Raw genomic sequence first — 17,500 nt, forward strand, 5'->3', positions numbered from 1 at the left:
TGAGACACCTTTATAGAGTATTTGAAGAACTCTCTAAGGAGATGGTTCTCTAGAGAACCCTGGTTGGAAGGTTCTTCGAGGAACCAGACATGGTTCTCCTCCGGCCCGGCGGACCTTACCTCCTCGTCCTTGGCGCTGAAGCTCGGCCCGTCCAGCTTGTTGACGGCCATCATCACGGCCACCATGTCTTTACCGTTCATGATGGGCACCGCCAGCACGCTCTTCGTCTTGAACTCCGTCAGCTCGTCCACAAAGTCGCTGAAGTAAGCGCTCTGAGAGAGAGAGAGAGAGAGAGAGAGGGAGAGAGAGATTTGATTGCATCAATGTGCTCATATTTTCCACAACGCTGATCCTAGATCTGCTTCCCGCTGAGTCCACCGCAGCGTACAGATAAAACGTGTCCCGGTGGTTTGACGGCTCGTTATCGGGCGACCTTTGACCTCCGCAAGCCCGGAGAGGTCTTCATCCTGCTTGTTAGTCGAAGCTTTGACCTTTTAGAAGTTTCATCTAAGCACACGTTGTATTTCCATATTTAAAATGGCTTTACCTTTCTTGTGAACGTGCAGACGCCGTATATTCCAAAATACAAACGCCACACTTCCCGATTAGATCTGCGTTATTTCTCGAGACAATTTAATATTTGTTAAAACGACAATGTGCATCATTAAGGGAGATCCATGGGCAGAAACATGAAGCGTACGATCAGCTGAGAATAAGAGTATTAGTGTCGTCGTTGGAATGAGGCGTCTAATTTCTTCAGGGAAGTTCTCAGTCGGCTGCAATCTGCAAACTCGCCACCAGATGTCGCCAGAGCCTAAATCGAGACCTTCAAATAGACGTGATACATCAACGTGTCTCCGTTTTGGAAAGAAATTTAATAAGCGAATGAATAGTTGATGCAAGAAGAGAAGTGCATCCAACTGAATAGATGCATATGTAATAAATATGTTAATAATGTTATGTAAGCGCTTACATAACATTATTTAAATACGCTTCCTCAATGGACAATTTATCTTTGACTTCTCCAGTGCATTTAACACCATCCAGCCACTGCTGCTGAGTGAGAAGCTGCGGGTGGCCGGTGTGGACGCGTCCACCATCTCCTGGATCACTGACTACCTCACAGGCAGACCACAGTTTGTCAGAATGGGGCGTGTGCTGTCTGGAACGGTGGTCAGTGATGCTGGAGCCCACAGGGAACTGTTCTGTCTCCCTTCCTCTTCACCCTGTACACCAGTGACTTCCAGTACAACACGGAGTCATGCCATCTGCAGAAGTACTCTGATGACTCTGCAGTGGTCGGGTGTATTAGGGATGGACGGGAGGAGGAGTACAGGGCAGTGGTGAGTGACTTTGTAAAGTGGGCCGATGAGAACCACCTTTGGCTGAACGTGGCCAAGACCAGAGAGATGGTGGTGGACTTCAGGAGGAAGAGCTCCTCCCCCTCTGAGTGTCCTGGGAGTGGACGTGGACATGGTGGAGGAGTACAAGTACCTGGGCGTCTCCATCGACAGCCGACTGAACTGGAAGGCCAACATCAACGCTGTGTACAAGAAGGGGATGAGTCGACTCTTTTTCCTGAGGAAGCTTCGATCCTTCAACGTGTGCAGCAAGATGCTGGAGTTATTCTACCAGTCGGTTGTCGCCAGTGTGCTGCACTTTGCCATTGTCTGCTGGGGAGCAGCATCGGAGCCGGTGACACCAGCCGTCTCAACAAACTGGTTAGGAAGGCTGGCTCCATCATCGGCTGCCAGCTGGAGCTCCTGGAACAGGTGGTGGAGAGGAGGACGTTGAAGAAACTGGTGTCCATATTGGACAACCCGGACCACCCTCTCCACCACCTCCTACAGGGACAGAGGAGGACTTTCTCCAGACGTCTCCTCACGCTCCGCTGCCACAAGGACAGATACAGGAGAACCTGCCGGCGGCTATGAGGCTCTACAACAGTTCACCTCTTGCCACATCGTAGTGCAATAACTACAACAATAACTGAATACTTACACTATGTTATCTGCACTTCACACATCTCATTTGTTTGCACTACACACATACACACACATTTCATTTCATTTGCTCTGCACTCATACACACACTTTGCTTTTTGCACTCTGTCTATATTTAATATTTTTTGTATTTGATTTGTCAGTGTTGTTGTGTGTTGTGTATGCATGTGTGTTGTATATTTACATATATATTTTGTTTTGTATTTTACTTGTATACTTCTATATCTTTCATCCCTGTTTCTTATATTTTGTGTTTTGTTTTTATTCTTGTGTGTTGCTGCTACTGTCACGACAAATTTCCCCTTGGGGATTAATAAAGTATATATCTATCTATCTATCTATCTTGAATTAAGTGGAGTTTAGGGTTCAGTGTGCAAACTCTGGCTTTTTAAAATTCTAAATAATCTCAATTAAATCGTGAATTAATATTTTCATGAATCGCAGCTATTTTTTTACTTTTTTAAAATATTCACAATTAAATTTTAACGATTAATTTATAAAGGAAATATTTATTAGTAAACAAATACAATACATTTAGATTAAAAGTAACTTCCCTTCCGCCGAAGACAAACGACTCGGAGAAGAGAGATTAAAGGTGTGTGAAAGTGCCGAGTCGGCAGGAACGACTCAGAGCCGGCGTGACCTCTGGGAGTAATCTGGGATCGCTCTAATTCAAGGACAGATTAACCGGCTTCATCCCCCCCCCAACACACACACACACACACACACACACCCCTCGAGTAACCGCACCTCACACAACAGTCAGTTATTAGTTAATTTGTTTCTAGAAAATGGTGTGATTATTAAATTCCCTTAAACGGAGGCAGGGGTAGAATAAAGATGGCGGAGGGTGGAGGGTAGAAATGAGGCCAGCTGTTACTCACAACATAATCCCAGTGACATCCCATATTCCCACACACACACACTCTCTCTCTCTCCACCTACAAGAATCCAGACATGGTGGACCGGCTCTGAGATGGAAATAGAGTTCTCAGCTGCATTTCTCTGAAAGACGCCGTTAGCATCACAAAACACGCCAATCACAGGAAACACGAGCCGTCGCTTTTTCGGCTCGTAATCCATCAATTCAGGCGGGAGAGGCCTGCGGCCTTATTACTGAGCGTAAATGTCACAATGTAAATTGGTGCAAGACTTTTCCGCAGGAGGGGGGGGGGGGGTATGCAGGTATATACCTGTGAGTGTATGTGTGTGTGTGTGTGTGTGTGTGTGGGGGGGGGAATAAGCTTGTCTGCCATGTTCAAAATGTCAAAGGTGTTGGCTGTAATGAGATCGTTAGCTGTGGTTTCTGTGGGAGGGACCGAGAGGCGGGGACAGCGCGGTGTCACGTCGCCCTCTGGTGGTCAGAAAGAGGCACAGCAGCAGCAGCAGCAGACAAGGTGTTCATGAAGAAAACAGAGCGTACTGAGCAGAGAGCAGCATTTATATTCTAATGGTTTTACACAGAAGAGTATCACCTATTTTTGAATTATAAAAAATACAAAATGTGGCCATGAATAAATCACTTATTAATAAGATATATTTTGTGAAAGTGGACAGATTTAAAAGAGGTAAAAATGTTTTTGTTGTTATTGTTTCTCACATGATAAATAATAAGAAATGTTATAATCAATGTAAAAATAAAAATGTGATCACCCATTTAATGAACTTACTGAAGGGAGACGTCTGACTTCTAGTAAATAAGGAGACGTGTTTGTTTCTGGGTCTTTTAGGAACATTATTTTGGGGTCCGAGAGAGAAGGTGTGATATGCAACAGGAAGTAAAGTTAGAGGGAAATGAACAGATAGGAAATAGGACTTAACTTGTACTGTTTAAATGCCAATGAAAGGGAAGGTTATGCATATTAATTAGTTGTTCTGATGCAGACGTCAAAGGACACAGAGACCGCGGCGACCGCAATCGTTTACCTCGGCCACATCGGGGATGTTGACCATCTTCTTGCTGGAGGCCACGTGGCCCACGATGCCCATGTCCAGCGGGTACACGATCTCACTGTCGGGCGGCACCAGGCAGTCCTCGAACTGTGAGTCTTTGCTGATGCTGAACAACCTGAGGGCAAAGAGAGACACTGGCGATGTCCCGGTGCCCTTGGGCAAGGCAGCAAGAGTCTAGAGTCTGGTGGGAGAGGCATGGACACGTGTCTCTATTGAGGCTCTGAACGAAGCTTTGAATGTCTGTCATGACGTCATCACTCGAAAAGAAAAACGGGAATGAACAATTAAATGTGTCTTTTTTCAATTTTTATGAATCAACTTTCTGCGATGATTTTTTTTTGGATTGGAGCAGAATATTTCATTGGATAAAAAAACATGTTTGAAATGATAATGATAGTAATAATTTTTTGAATAAATGTTGAATAAAAGAAATAACATTTTTTTTAAACTACGCTTCATGAAAATATAAATGTACGATTTAATTGTGATTATTTTGAATTTTAATAAATAGCTGCGCTTCATTAAAATATTAATTTACAATGTAATTGTGATTATTTATAATAATAATAAATAGCTGCGCTTCATTAAAATATTGATTTACAATGTAATTGTGATTATTTATAATAATAATAAATAGCTGTGCTTCATTAAAATATTAATTTAAGAATTAAGTGTGATTATTTCTAATACAAAAATAGCTGCGCTTAATTCAAATATGAATATACAATTTAATGTATTTCAAAATTAATTAAATTTTTAATTAATTAAAATATTAATTTACAATTTAATTGTTAATATTTGAAAAAAATTAAAAAGAGCTGCAATTCATTAAAATATACAATTTAATGTATTACAAAATTCATTTACAAATTAAGTCAATATTTGAAGAAAAAAAAAATAGCTGCACTTCATTAAAATATTCAATTTAATGTATTACAAAATTAATTTAAAATGTAATTAATAAAAATATTAACTTACAATTTAATTGTCAATATTTGAAAGAAATTAAAAATAGCTGCCGTTGATTAAAATATACAATTTAATGTATTACAAAATTAATTTACAATGTAATTGTCAATATATGAATGAAATTAAAGATAGCTGCATTTCATTAAAATATACAATTTAATGTATTACAAAATAAATTTACAATTTAATTGTAAATATTTTTAAAAAAAATGTAAATAGCTGCACTTCATTAAAATATACAACAATTTAATGTATTACAAAATGAATTTGCAATTTAATTGTCAATATTTGAAGAAAAAAATAATAATAGCTGCATTTCATTAAAATATCCAATTAAATGTATTACAAAATAAATTTACAATTTAATTGTAAATATTTTTTTACAAATGTAAATAGCTGCACTTTCTTTCGATATGAATTCCCAGTGCAGTGTGTGTGTGTGGGTTACCTGGTGGCCAGCTCGGCCACGCCGTTCCTCTGCCGGTACATGAACAGGCTCATGCGGTCGGCCCTCAGCATGAAGCTCAGGTGTCTCATGAGGTTGAACACGGACCTCTCCATCTGCAGGTTGTCCTGGATGTCCCTCATCAGGTCGAAGAGCACCTCGCTCTCCTCCACCGACGTGAGCTCGTGGAGCGCGCTGACGTCCAGCGCCGCCCGCCGCCCGCCGTCCAGCAGCTCGGACACGACCTCGGGTCGGTAGTTGAGGTCGTAGAACTGCTTGGCGAACTGCGGGTTGGCGTCCAGGAAAAGCTCCGCGGCCGCCGCGTCCACCATGACAGCTGCTGACGTCCAATGGGAGGAGCTGTGGCCGGACAGGAAGTCCACACGGATTACTTCCTGTACTTGATTACTTCCTGTGCTTGATTACTTCCTTTACTTGTTTACTTCCTGTCCTTGTTTACTTCACGTACTTGTTTACTTCCTGTACTTGATTACTTCCTGTACTTGTTTACTTCCTGTACTTGTTTACTTCCTGTACTTGATTACTTCCTGTACTTGTTTACTTCCGGTACTTGTTCATTTCCCGTCCTTGTCTACTTCTTGTACTTGATTACTTCCTGTACTTTTTTACTTCCTGTACTTGACTTACTTCCTGTACTTGTTTACTTCCCTTAATTGTTTACTTCCTGAACGTGTTTACTTCCTGTATTTGTTTACTTCCATTAATTGTTTCCTTCCTGTACTTCTCCTCTACACTTCTCCTACACACTTCTCCTCTACACTTCTCCTCTACACTTCTCCTCTACACTTCTCCTCTACACTTCTCCTACACACTTCTCCTCTACACTTCTCCTACACACTTCTCCTCTACACTTCTCCTCTACACTTCTCCTCTACACTTCTCCTACACACTTCTCCTCTACACTTCTCCTCTACACTTCTCCTACACACTTCTCCTCTACACTTCTCCTACACACTTCTCCTCTACACTTCTCCTCTACACTTCTCCTCTACACTTCTCCTACACACTTCTCCTCTACACTTCTCCTCTACACTTCTCCTACACACTTCTCCTCTACACTTCTCCTACACTCTCCCTCTACACTTCTCCCACACCTCCACACTCTCCCACACTCTCTACACCTCCTCACACTTCTCCCACACTCTCTCACACTTCTCCTCTACACTTCTCACACTTCTCCTCACACTTCTCACACCTCTACACTTCTCCCACATCTCTCCCACACTTCTCCTCTACACTTCTCCTCACACTTCTCCTCTACACTTCTCCCACACTTCTCTCCACACTTCTCCCACACACCCTCCCCACACTTCTCTACACACTCCTCACCTCTCCCACACTTCTCCTCCACACTCTCCACACTTCTCCTCTACACTTCTCCTCTACACTTCTCCTCACACTCTCCTACACTTCTCCCACACACTTCTCTCACACTTCTCCACACACTTCTCCTCCCACACTCCTCCACACTTCTCCACACTTCTCCTCTACACTCTCCTCACACTTCTCCTCACACTTCTCCCACACTTCCCACACCTCCCACACACTTCTCATCTACACTTCTCCTCTACACTTCTCCTCTACACTTCTCCTACACACTTCTCCTCTACACTTCTCCTACACACTTCTCCTCTACACTTCTCCTACACACTTCCCCTCTACACTTCTCATCTACACTTCCCCTCTACACTTCCCCTCTACACTTCTCCTCAACCCTTTTACACCTTTACATAATCCTAATATCAATGTCAGGGTCAAAGTTCACGTTTCCTTCCCTGAGGTTCAGCCAATAGACGTTCATTAATAAAGTTATGATCCCTACCTGCTGAACCCCACCCGGTCCGACCTGCTGAACCCGACCCGGTCCTACCTGGTTAACCCGACCCGGTCCTACCTGCTGAAGTCCTCGTGTAGCGGGGAGTCTGGTCCCTTTGTTCTGTGTGTGTCTGAGGAGAGGAATGGGATTACAGGGATGGCTTTAACTGGTCATGTGTGGATTATAAACCGCCATCCACTTCATTAGGATTACCCGCCGCGTCACGTTCACTGACATGTTCACTGACCTGTTCACTGACATGTTCACTGACATGTTCACTGACATGTTCACTGACATGTTCACTGAAATTGTTGGAGCTATTTAAATATATATCTATCATTGTGTCCTGTTTTGTGTGTGCAGGTGTATGTGTATATATACATATATATATAGATACATATATATATATATGTATATATATACGTGTGTGTATGTATATATATGTTTATATATATATATGTGTATGTATCTATATATATATGTTTATATATATCATTGTGTACTATTTTGTGTGTGCATGTGTATTTATATATATATATGTTAATGTTTATGTCTGACATTGTTGTTTATGTTAATATGTCTAAACAAATAAAAAAAATTAAGTGAAAAAAAAGAAGTTGCCTAACAGTCTCAAAACTTCAATGTCTTAATTTTATAAATTGATCTCCATATTGCTATTAGTGGTTGTTTTTCCACATTTAATCCTTTGCAGATTTTCAATATAAATTAATGTTGGCAGCCAAATAAAAATTGTCAATAATTATTAGAATCTCATCGAAACTTCGACCTCCAACTAACCCTTTCATGTGGACACACCTGTAACACAATGCCCAGTATTCTGTGTTATTGTCATATCTATATTACAGCTCCAGCTGATGTTCTTGTATCACGTGCCCTCCCCTGTGGGGGTGAACCGCACGCAGCGGACCCCCTGACTCCCTCTCATGACCGAGAATAACAAACAGCGGGAGCAGAAGGAATATCGATGGCGAAACCTAAAGAGTCCAGCTGCTGCAGCTCGGACCGTTCAGAGAGGAGCGACGCGCGAGGAGCGCTCACTCTGACTGGAAACCGCGTCACCAGCAGTAACGAGAAGAATTTCTGCTTCTTCTTCTTCTGCTGCTGCTGCTTCTTCTTCTTCTTCTCTTTTAACGGCGGTTTACATCCATATAATTGGTGCATTACCGCCACCCTCTGGAGTACTAATCCGTCAGTTGACGCTTTACCCCAAAACAGAAAAAATAAAAATAAAATATTAATAATAATAATAAAAATAATAATAATAAATAGAACAAAAAATAAAATATATGAAATACAAATAATAATATTAAAATTAAAATTAACCCTCATCCCTACATTTCAACTATACCCTATAATAAACCTCTGTGTCCTTTAAACGAGAAGAATTTGCTGAGGAGACAAGGAAGGAAGAGAGGACAGCTTCCTCTTGAAACTGTGTTTATAAATAGATTTATCTGTTTCACAAGTGTTGTAATGTTAATAAGAAGTCATATTTTTTAGGTAAGGTCAGTTAAAAAGGTGACTTTAAAAAAGTTTTTACCAGAATGTTACAGTATTATTATTATACAGTAATATTCACTAATTTCTTAAGTATCTTCCTCCAATAACCTCACAAATTACCTTCACCTTCGCATCAATGTATCCATATTCTTCGTTTCATTTCTATCGTCTCATTTCGCTACAAAGTGGCGCCTCTGCTACACCAGCAGAACCGGCTCAGGTTCCTCAGGAGGAGTCACGTGACGAAGGACACACCCCCCACGCTCCCGCCACACGTCATCACGCACGGAGCCACGGGCTTAGAAATGAGTTCGAGGCGGGCTGGCAGTCTGAACTCAACGCCGCTTTGAAGTAACTTCGCCTCCCGCGACTGAGCTCAGGTCAGTTACTGTGCGCGTGAGGCGACATGTATTGGTTTGTTGTTGTTGTTATTGTTGTTGTTGTTGGAGGGCAGACTGCCATGTGGATGGACTTGAGGTGGCTGTAAAGTCGCAGCTCGTGTCCACGTTGTCAACGTGTTTACAAAGGTGCCCATTCATTGCAGGACTTCGTGCTGCGTTCAGGGACTTTGAAGGGGGCTGTGTTACGAGTTAATGTCAGGAACAAAACTCCGCGCGTGAGTTCTCTAAGGAAACGAGCTGTTACGTCACTAATCATGTTACCGTGAAGCCCGCAGAGACTTGAGGCGTTCAAACCGACCGGTGGAGGTGAAGGTGGGTATTTATTACGCAAACAGAACAAAAGTAAATTTTAAAAGTAATTAAAATAAATATAAACTGAGATTAAATGACGTAAATTTTGCTTATGGCTGCGATTTTTTTTATTAAATGCCACAAAATACAAAAACGTTTGCTCTCAACGAAAAACTACAGTTTGGATGCAGTGGGCGGGGCTTAGGCTGCTGAATGAGGTCCTGTGAAGTGGAGGTAAGTTAAGACATTATAATGCTTTGTATTTGTCCAAATTATGAAACTAAATTTAAAAAATGATGTTGATAAAATAGAGCAATATAATGTCTTAACTTAGCTCCACGTCCTCTTCACGGGACCTGGTCGCTCAACAGGCCCCGCCCACTACGTCCATGCTCAACTCCTAGTTTTTCGTTTTGAGAGAACATTTCTGTCTTTTTTTGCAAAAGGTATTGATTTTAAGATAAATATTGTTTTTATTTTGAGAATTTTCTTTTTTAGTTCAAATGTTTTTATGATTTTTGTTGTAACAAAAACATTTTAATGGCAGCCAAAACATTCTAGTTTCACAAGCAAAAACTAACACGTCATTTATTGTCAGTTTATAAATGTTTACTTTAGAAATTTGCCCTCACAACATTTTGTTTGTTTGCGTAATTAGGAAACAAATCAACCTTCGTGACCTCCAGCGCTGTCGTCAGCTTACAGACGTTTAGGACTCACAACTCTTTAAACTGCAGAAAACTACACAAAATAATACACTTTCTATTAACATTAAACCCAGTTTGAACTTTGACCTTTTTTTTTATGTTTGACCTTCGAAAATGACCAAATGTGACCTCGCTGCATGGATTTAACTTGTGGATTTGTATGTATTTTATTCTATTTTAATGTGTTGGACTATCTGAACCGTGAATCTGAAATACAAGATTGATTGATATTTGCTTATAAAAAAAGGCAAAATTAAAAGTATGACTTGAAATCCAGTCTTCACCCAGTCAGTTTACATCCTGACCTTTTTGTTATTTATGTTTTAACTATATAATGCACAGGTTATTATCATATTTTTTCTTCTTCCTTGAGCTTCCTGATAACCTTGTGCCTGGTTTGGTGGACGTGAGGTCAGAGTCACTTAGCGTCGGCAACTCACCGGGACAAAGGGCAAAGCTGCTCGAGAAATATGATGTTGCCCTGATGTCACTAGAGGGGCAAACAATGCCCTCAGTTTCCTCTGATAATTAATATAATTTAATAGCGTGTGTGTGTCTTATCTGTATGAGGTAAGTACACAAACAAATCAATAAATATAATCTGGAATTTTTTTAAAGTTATAGTTGTTTAATAATAATAGATTTCATTTGGAGGCGCCTTTCAAGTCACTCAAGATCACCTTACAATAAAATAATACAGAATAAAAGATACAACATAAAAACAAGTCCAACATTCACACAAAGACAATCTTGATTAATCAATACGAAATTTAAAATATGTAATAATAAATAACCGCAAAGAAATAAGAATACAATTGAATACGAAATAATATGTTTTTTGATAAAAAATCTAAAAAAACACTTTTAATCTTTTTATCATATACTGTGAGCCTAAATAAGTGTGTATATATATATATATATGATTTTGGTTGTTGTCCCCAATTTCTTTCTAAATGTCCCTGAATTTCAGTCAGTGGGGAAGAAAATTGCCCCCTAAAAAAAAAGTCTGTGAATGTCGTATCCTGGCTCGAGCTGACAGGAAGTGTCTCGTCTCTATTGTTACGCAACATTGCATTTTTTTGGTTTTGGCATCAGCAAAATATCAGAAAATGCAGTTTTGCCTGTAATCTACAAGCTCCGCCTCCTGCTCCTGATGCCCGTCTTCCTGCCGTGAACATTAAGATAAAGACTGAACCCCCTTTCCTCCGAACCACCACAGAAGAAGACGCCCGTCATGACCCACCAGGCCTGGGACCGGCCGCTCGTCCTAGAGCGCGTGGAGAAGGACGCGGCGCCGGGCTGGCGCTCGGTCGCCACGCGGCGCCTGAAGAAGCACTGCGCCTGCTCGCCGGAGAAGGCCAAGGCCAAGGTCCTGGGCTTCGTGCCGATCCTGGCGTGGCTGCCGCGCTACCGGCTGCGCGAGTGGCTGCTGGGCGACGCCATGTCGGGGCTGATCGTGGGGGTCCTGCTGGTGCCCCAGTCCATCGCCTACTCCCTGCTGGCCAGCCAGGACCCCATCTACGGCCTCTACACCTCCTTCTTCACCTCCATCATCTACGCCATCTTCGGCACGTCCCGGCACATCTCGGCGGGGGTCTTCGGGGTGCTCTGCCTGCTCGTGGGTCAGGTCGTGGATCGGGAATTGGCTCTGGCCGGATACCCGGAGAGCGGCGGCGGCGGCGGCGGCAACGGGAGCGCCGCCCTGCTGGCCGCTCTGGGGAACGGCAGCGTCGAGGCGGGATGCGACCGCAGCTGCTACGCCATCGTGGTGGGAGCCACGGTGACCTTCACCGCCGGCGTCTACCAGGTGAGAGAGAGAGAGGGTCAGTGTGTGAGAGAGGGAGAGAGTGTGAGAGAGAGAGAGAGGGTGAGAGAGAGAGAGGGAGAGTGAGAGAGAGAGAGAGAGAGAGAGGGTCAGTGTGTGAGAGAGAGGGAGAGTGAGAGAGAGAGGGGGTCAGTGTGTGAGAGAGGGAGAGGGTGAGAGAGAGAGAGGGTCAGTGTGAGAGAGGGAGAGAGTGTGAGAGAGAGAGAGAGGGTGAGAGAGAGAGGGTCAGTGTGTGAGAGAGGGAGAGGGTCAGTGTGTGAGAGAGGAGAGAGAGAGAGGAGAGGGTCAGTGTGTGAGAGAGGGAGAGAGTGTGAGAGAGAGAGAGGGTGAGAGAGAGAGAGGGTCAGTGTGTGAGAGAGGGAGAGGGTCAGTGTGTGAGAGAGAGAGAGTGTGAGAGAGAGAGAGAGGGTCAGTGTGAGAGGGAGAGGGTCAGTGTGTGAGAGAGGGAGAGAGTGTGAGAGAGAGAGAGGGTCAGTGTGTGAGAGAGGGAGAGGGTCAGTGTGTGAGAGAGGGAGAGAGTGTGAGAGAGAGAGAGAGGGTGAGAGAGAGAGAGAGGGTCAGTGTGAGAGAGGGAGAGAGTGTGAGAGAGAGAGGGTCAGTGTGAGAGAGAGAGGGTCAGTGTGAGAGGAGAGAGAGAGGTCAGTGTGAGAGAGGAGAGAGTGAGAGAGAGAGAGGTGAGAGAGAGAGGTCAGTGTGAGAGAGGAGAGGTCAGTGTGAGAGAGGAGAGAGGTGAGAGAGAGAGAGAGGTCAGTGTGTGAGAGAGAGAGGTGAGAGAGAGAGAGGTCAGTGTGTGAGAGAGGAGAGGTGAGAGAGAGAGGTGAGAGAGAGAGAGAGGGTCTGTGTGAGAGAGGGAGAGAGTGTGAGAGAGAGAGAGAGGGTGAGAGAGAGAGAGGGTCAGTGTGTGAGAGAGAGAGAGAGAGAGAGAGAGAGAGAGAGGGTCAGTGTGTGAGAGAGGGAGAGGGTCAGTGTGTGAGAGAGGAGAGAGTGAGAGAGAGAGGGTCAGTGTGTGAGAGAGGGAGAGAGTGTGAGAGAGAGAGAGGGTCAGTGTGTGAGAGAGAGAGGGTGAGAGAGAGAGAGGGTCAGTGTGTGAGAGAGGGAGAGGGTCAGTGTGTGAGAGAGGGAGAGAGTGTGAGAGAGAGAGAGAGGGTCAGTGTGTGAGAGAGAGAGAGAGGGTGAGAGAGAGAGAGAGAGAGAGAGAGAGAGGGTGAGAGAGAGGGAGAGGGTCAGTGTGTGAGAGAGAGAGAGAGAGAGAGAGGGTCAGTGTGTGAGAGAGGGAGAGAGTCAGTGTGTGAGAGAGGGTGAGAGAGAGAGAGGGTCAGTGTGTGAGAGAGAGAGAGAGGGTCAGTGTGTGAGAGAGAGGGTCAGTGTGTGAGAGAGGGAGAGGGTCAGTGTGTGAGAGAGAGGGTCAGTGTGAGAGAGGGAGAGAGTGTGAGAGAGAGAGAGGGTCAGTGTGTGAGAGAGGGAGAGAGTGAGAGAGAGAGAGAGAGAGGGTCAGTGTGTGAGAGAGGGAGAGAGTGTGAGAGAGAGAGAGAGGGTGAGAGATTTTTTTTGATTTTTGAAAAACACTTTATTTACATTTTTTCCATCACAACGTTTTTCTACAAATAAAGTGTTTTAAAAATCAGGTTATTTAAAATAAAAGCAAACAAACAAAACATTAAAACAAAAGAAAAACATGTTTTACCGAATAAAAAGTGGTGCAAACTCCAGCTCCTCCTCTACCACAGAACAAACAATATCTTTAAAACACCAGCGTTGTTTAAAAGCATCCAGGTCTCCAATGTGTTTGTAAAACCTGAACTCCAGCCAGAGTCTGGCTCTGATGTTACAGAGCCACACTGCCTTGGCCTCCTGCCCCTCTCTGTTTTCCACCCGGGACTTCCTAGTTAAATAAATTGCCATTTTGCTTCACCGGATAAAAATTTAGGAGCTGCCACTTTTCTTTTCTGTTTTTTGTAGGCAGCTCCCATGATAAAAACCTTCTCTGTAAAACCACATTAAAAGACTAAAACCACTGTTAAAAGAGCGAAGAAACTCAAAAGTCTCTTACACTCGTTAAAAACATGGTAAATAGTCTCCCGGAGGTCACAGAAGGGCACTGGCTCAGGACAGCGGATTGATTAACGAAATAAAAGCGTTGGACGCGACAGCACTGTAAAATCCGCCACTGGAGGTCAGCGGTCCTTTTCTTTAGGGAGGCTTGTATAGGACCCCCACTGCGGCCAGGGCCTCCATGCCCAAGTCTCTGACCACACAGTGGGCGGTCTGTTGCACAGTCTGGACCTGTTGATGCTCTTCACGAGGTTAAAATACGAAGTCTTCTTGTCTGCTTTGTTCAGTGTGCAGTTTTCTGGGTGGCCTGTTCTTAGCAGGGGCGGTGAGTCCCCCAGCCCCGGGCTGAGGGAGATGTCTGGGAAGGGTCTGCAGGGTCCGCTCTGCTCTCTGCTGGCTGTAGTCGTTGAGGAGGCTCCTCTGCAACCCGGTCAGCCTCTGCCTCCACAGCTCCAGGAGCCTCCCACCCGGTCGGAATGCATCCCCAGCAGGGAGCCCAGGGCCGGGGGTCGCTCAGCCGGCCCCACTGCATCCACCAACTGCTGCAGGAAAGGGTCTTGCCCCAGCAGCGCCTGCTAGTCCAGAACAGAGAGTCAGACTGTGGGCACCTTCGTGCTTAAAAGGGCCCACGACTTAAAAACACCCTGATAAAAAGGAGGCAGCCCACTTAGTTTTAAAAGCTGGGGTCTATTAAAACAGAGCAGTATCCAGCCCTAGGTTGTCAGCACGCCTGAGGATGCAGCTGGCCACGCCTCGCCACACTAAAAACCCCGGACTGCAAAAACTTCTGAACAAACTGTAATCTAAAAGTGGCCGTCCGCTGGCCAGGTGGACAAGGCCCTGTCCCCTCCTCTCTGGTTAAAATAGCACCCCTGTGGCACCCAGTGTAGACCCTCCCAAAAGAAATCTACCATCTTCTTTTGTATGTTGGCTAAGAAGCCCGAGGAGGGTCTAAAACTGTCAACCTGTGCCACAGTTGGGATGCAATAAGATTGTTTAAAACCAGTACTCTACCTTTAAAAGACATCTGGGGAGCAGCCACTTCCACTTGGAAAGTTTCCCTCTATCTTCTCTGTGACGCCTCCCAGTTCTTCTGGACCATGCTCGGTTTCCCAGGTATATTCCTAAATATTTAAAACCGTCCGCCTTCCATATGAGTTTTTGTGGAAGAACCGAGGTCGCCACGCCACTCCCCCACAGCGAGGGCTTCGCTTTTCTTCCAGTTCACCCCGCTGATGATGCCGTGCTAAAATCCTGTACTATTCGATTTAAAAGGTTTACATCATTTTGATTCTTGATAAAAACAACAACGCGTCGGCATATGCCGATAAAATCATTCCTTTACTAAAACCAGGTAAAACCAAACCATGTAGGCTAGAACGTATTTTAATGAGGAGGGCTCGAGGAGAGTGCGAGAGCATCCCGGACAGAGCACAGCCCTGCCGGACCCCTCTACCCACTCTAGAAGGAGCACACAGCCTGCCGCTTATCTTCAGCACACTCTCAACATTACTGTACAACACCTGATCTTAGCTATGAAGCCAGCGCTGAACCCAAACTTCCCAGAACTTTCCAGAGGAAGCCGTGTTCAACGCGGTCAAAAGCCTTTTCCTGATCTAGAGAAATCAGACCAGTATCCATACCCAACGAGCTGGAGACCTCCAAAGCGTCCCGAATGAGGTGGACGTTGTCCACCATGGACCTGCCGGGCACACAGTAGGTCTGGTCCCGATGGAGGACCTGCTCCATAGCTCCCCTCAGCCTGGAGGCCAGGACCCTGGACAGAAGCTTGTAATCCACACACAGCAGAGACACAGGGCGCCAGTTACCGATGTCCTGCGGTTTTTTTCGCAGTAGCGTCAGCACTGCCCTCCGGCAGGACATCGGCATGGAACCAGAGGCCAGACTCTCATTGAAGACGCCTAGGATGTCCCTTCCGAGGACATCCCAGTATTTCTTGTAGAATTCAGCGGGGAGGCCGTCGATTCCTGGGCGCCTCCTGCATTCCTGCAGGGCAGCTTTCAGCTCTTGGGGGTTATGGGTCTGTCGAGCTCCTCATTAGTCTCCTCGGAGACCTGAGGCAGCTCCCACAGAGCCCCTCCGCCGACTCTCCTCCTCCCTATACTCAGTGGCATAAAGGGAGGAAAACCCCACCGCCGCTTCCGGATCTGGCTTGGCTCCACAACCACTGCCCCTGCGTCCGTCAGCAGTGAGTGGATCACTCCGCCTGCCCTCCTCCTCTCCAGGCCGAAGAAGAAGCTAGAGGGAGGTCCATCTCGCGATGGTCTGGAATCGACCTGACCAGTGCGCCTTGCACTTTATCAACAGGTCGGCGAGAGCCGCTTTTTACTTTGAGGACTTCAATATGTCCTCGATCTCCTGTGGACTCGCTTAAACTTTCTAGGTCCACTATCTCAGTCTCCAGGTCCTTCATAGATCTGGTGACGCTCTAGTGACGCTGAAAGTGTGCTGCTGACAAAGGAGCTTAATTTCCACCTTACCACGGTCCCACCACTGCCTAAGATTATTAAAATCACTCTTCCTCAGCCTAAAAATGCCCCAAAATAAAACAACACCTCTCTAAAATTCCTATCGAAAGTTAAAACTGTATTAAAATGCCAATATGCCCTAGGTAAAAATTCCTAATAAAACATGACATAAAACCAAAGAGTGATCAGTAAAACCAGCCGAATAATGCTGCACATTTTAAAAATATTAAAATGGTGCTTAAAAACATAAATACGGTCTAACCTGGCTGAGGAGATCCTTCCTCCTAACGTGGGACCATGTGTACTGTCGGCAGTCCGGATGCATCCTTCTCCACGCCCACCAGACCATGAGAATGGACCAGCCTCCTCAGCACCTGCTGTGAAGCTGATTGTGGCTCTGTGTGGTTTCTGTCATTTACATCATCCTCTGTGCAGTTAAAACTTCCCAAGAATAAAAAATCCTCCGAGGCACAGACATTTAAAACAACATTAACTTTGGATAAAAACAGCTGCCTCTCTGTCCCAGTTGTTGGAGCATAGATATTTATAAAAACCACGTTAAAAGGTCGAACCGTGCTTTCACAAAGAACAGCCTCCTCCACGATGTGTTTGACCTCCAGTGACCGAGGGCTGAAGGCCCTGGAGAAGAGGAAGCCCACCTCCGCTGAGGTTGGTGTTGTGGCTCAGGAGGATTTCCCCACTCCCTCCTCCAGTCCGCCTCGTTGGTGCTGTCGCAGGCGTCTCTTGTAAGAAGAGAACATCGCTGGCCTTCATCTTGTTAAATTCATAAATTGATGTTCTCTTCTTACTGTCCTCGCCCATTTACGCTTAAAACTCCGACTCTGAATGTGTTCATTAAAAGAAAAGAGTTTAAAAACAAATAAAACTTAAAACCAACAAATCAAATAAAACACACATTGAGCTCTCCACCTCCCCTGCTGGATGCACTCCTTTACTTTGGGCAAAAACTTTTGATCCTAAAACCTCTTGTTTGTCTAATTTTTTCC

At 44.8% G+C, this 17,500-nt stretch overlaps 2 protein-coding genes across 3 annotated transcripts in view; one reads left to right on the plus strand and one right to left on the minus strand.

Annotated features, from left to right (window-relative positions):
- The window catches only part of pde6a (phosphodiesterase 6A, cGMP-specific, rod, alpha), a 30,127-nt gene extending 22,823 nt beyond the window's left edge, over positions 1–7,304 (minus strand). Inside the window, exons 1-4 of one of the 2 annotated variants that reach the window (XM_056439588.1) lie at positions 7,286–7,304; positions 5,374–5,730; positions 3,930–4,071; positions 120–272 (exon numbers count right to left, since the gene is read on the minus strand). In XM_056439588.1, coding sequence (XP_056295563.1) covers positions 120–272; positions 3,930–4,071; positions 5,374–5,702 — 624 coding nt within the window. In that variant the 5' untranslated portion in view covers positions 5,703–5,730; positions 7,286–7,304. Of the gene's footprint in view, positions 1–119; positions 273–3,929; positions 4,072–5,373; positions 5,731–7,213 lie in introns of both variants that reach the window. The other variant, XM_056439587.1, reaches the window with a different exon arrangement.
- A 1,739-nt stretch (positions 7,305–9,043) lies between these two features.
- The window catches only part of slc26a2 (solute carrier family 26 member 2), a 23,455-nt gene continuing 14,998 nt past the window's right edge, over positions 9,044–17,500 (plus strand). The window contains exons 1-2 of the mRNA XM_056440064.1: positions 9,044–9,108; positions 11,347–11,934. Of these exons, the coding sequence (XP_056296039.1) occupies positions 11,362–11,934 (573 nt within the window). The 5' untranslated portion in view covers positions 9,044–9,108; positions 11,347–11,361. The remainder of the gene's footprint in view (positions 9,109–11,346; positions 11,935–17,500) is intronic.

Source organism: Pseudoliparis swirei, chromosome 19, assembly GCF_029220125.1.
Source record: "Pseudoliparis swirei isolate HS2019 ecotype Mariana Trench chromosome 19, NWPU_hadal_v1, whole genome shotgun sequence".
Taxonomy (NCBI): domain Eukaryota; kingdom Metazoa; phylum Chordata; class Actinopteri; order Perciformes; family Liparidae; genus Pseudoliparis; species Pseudoliparis swirei.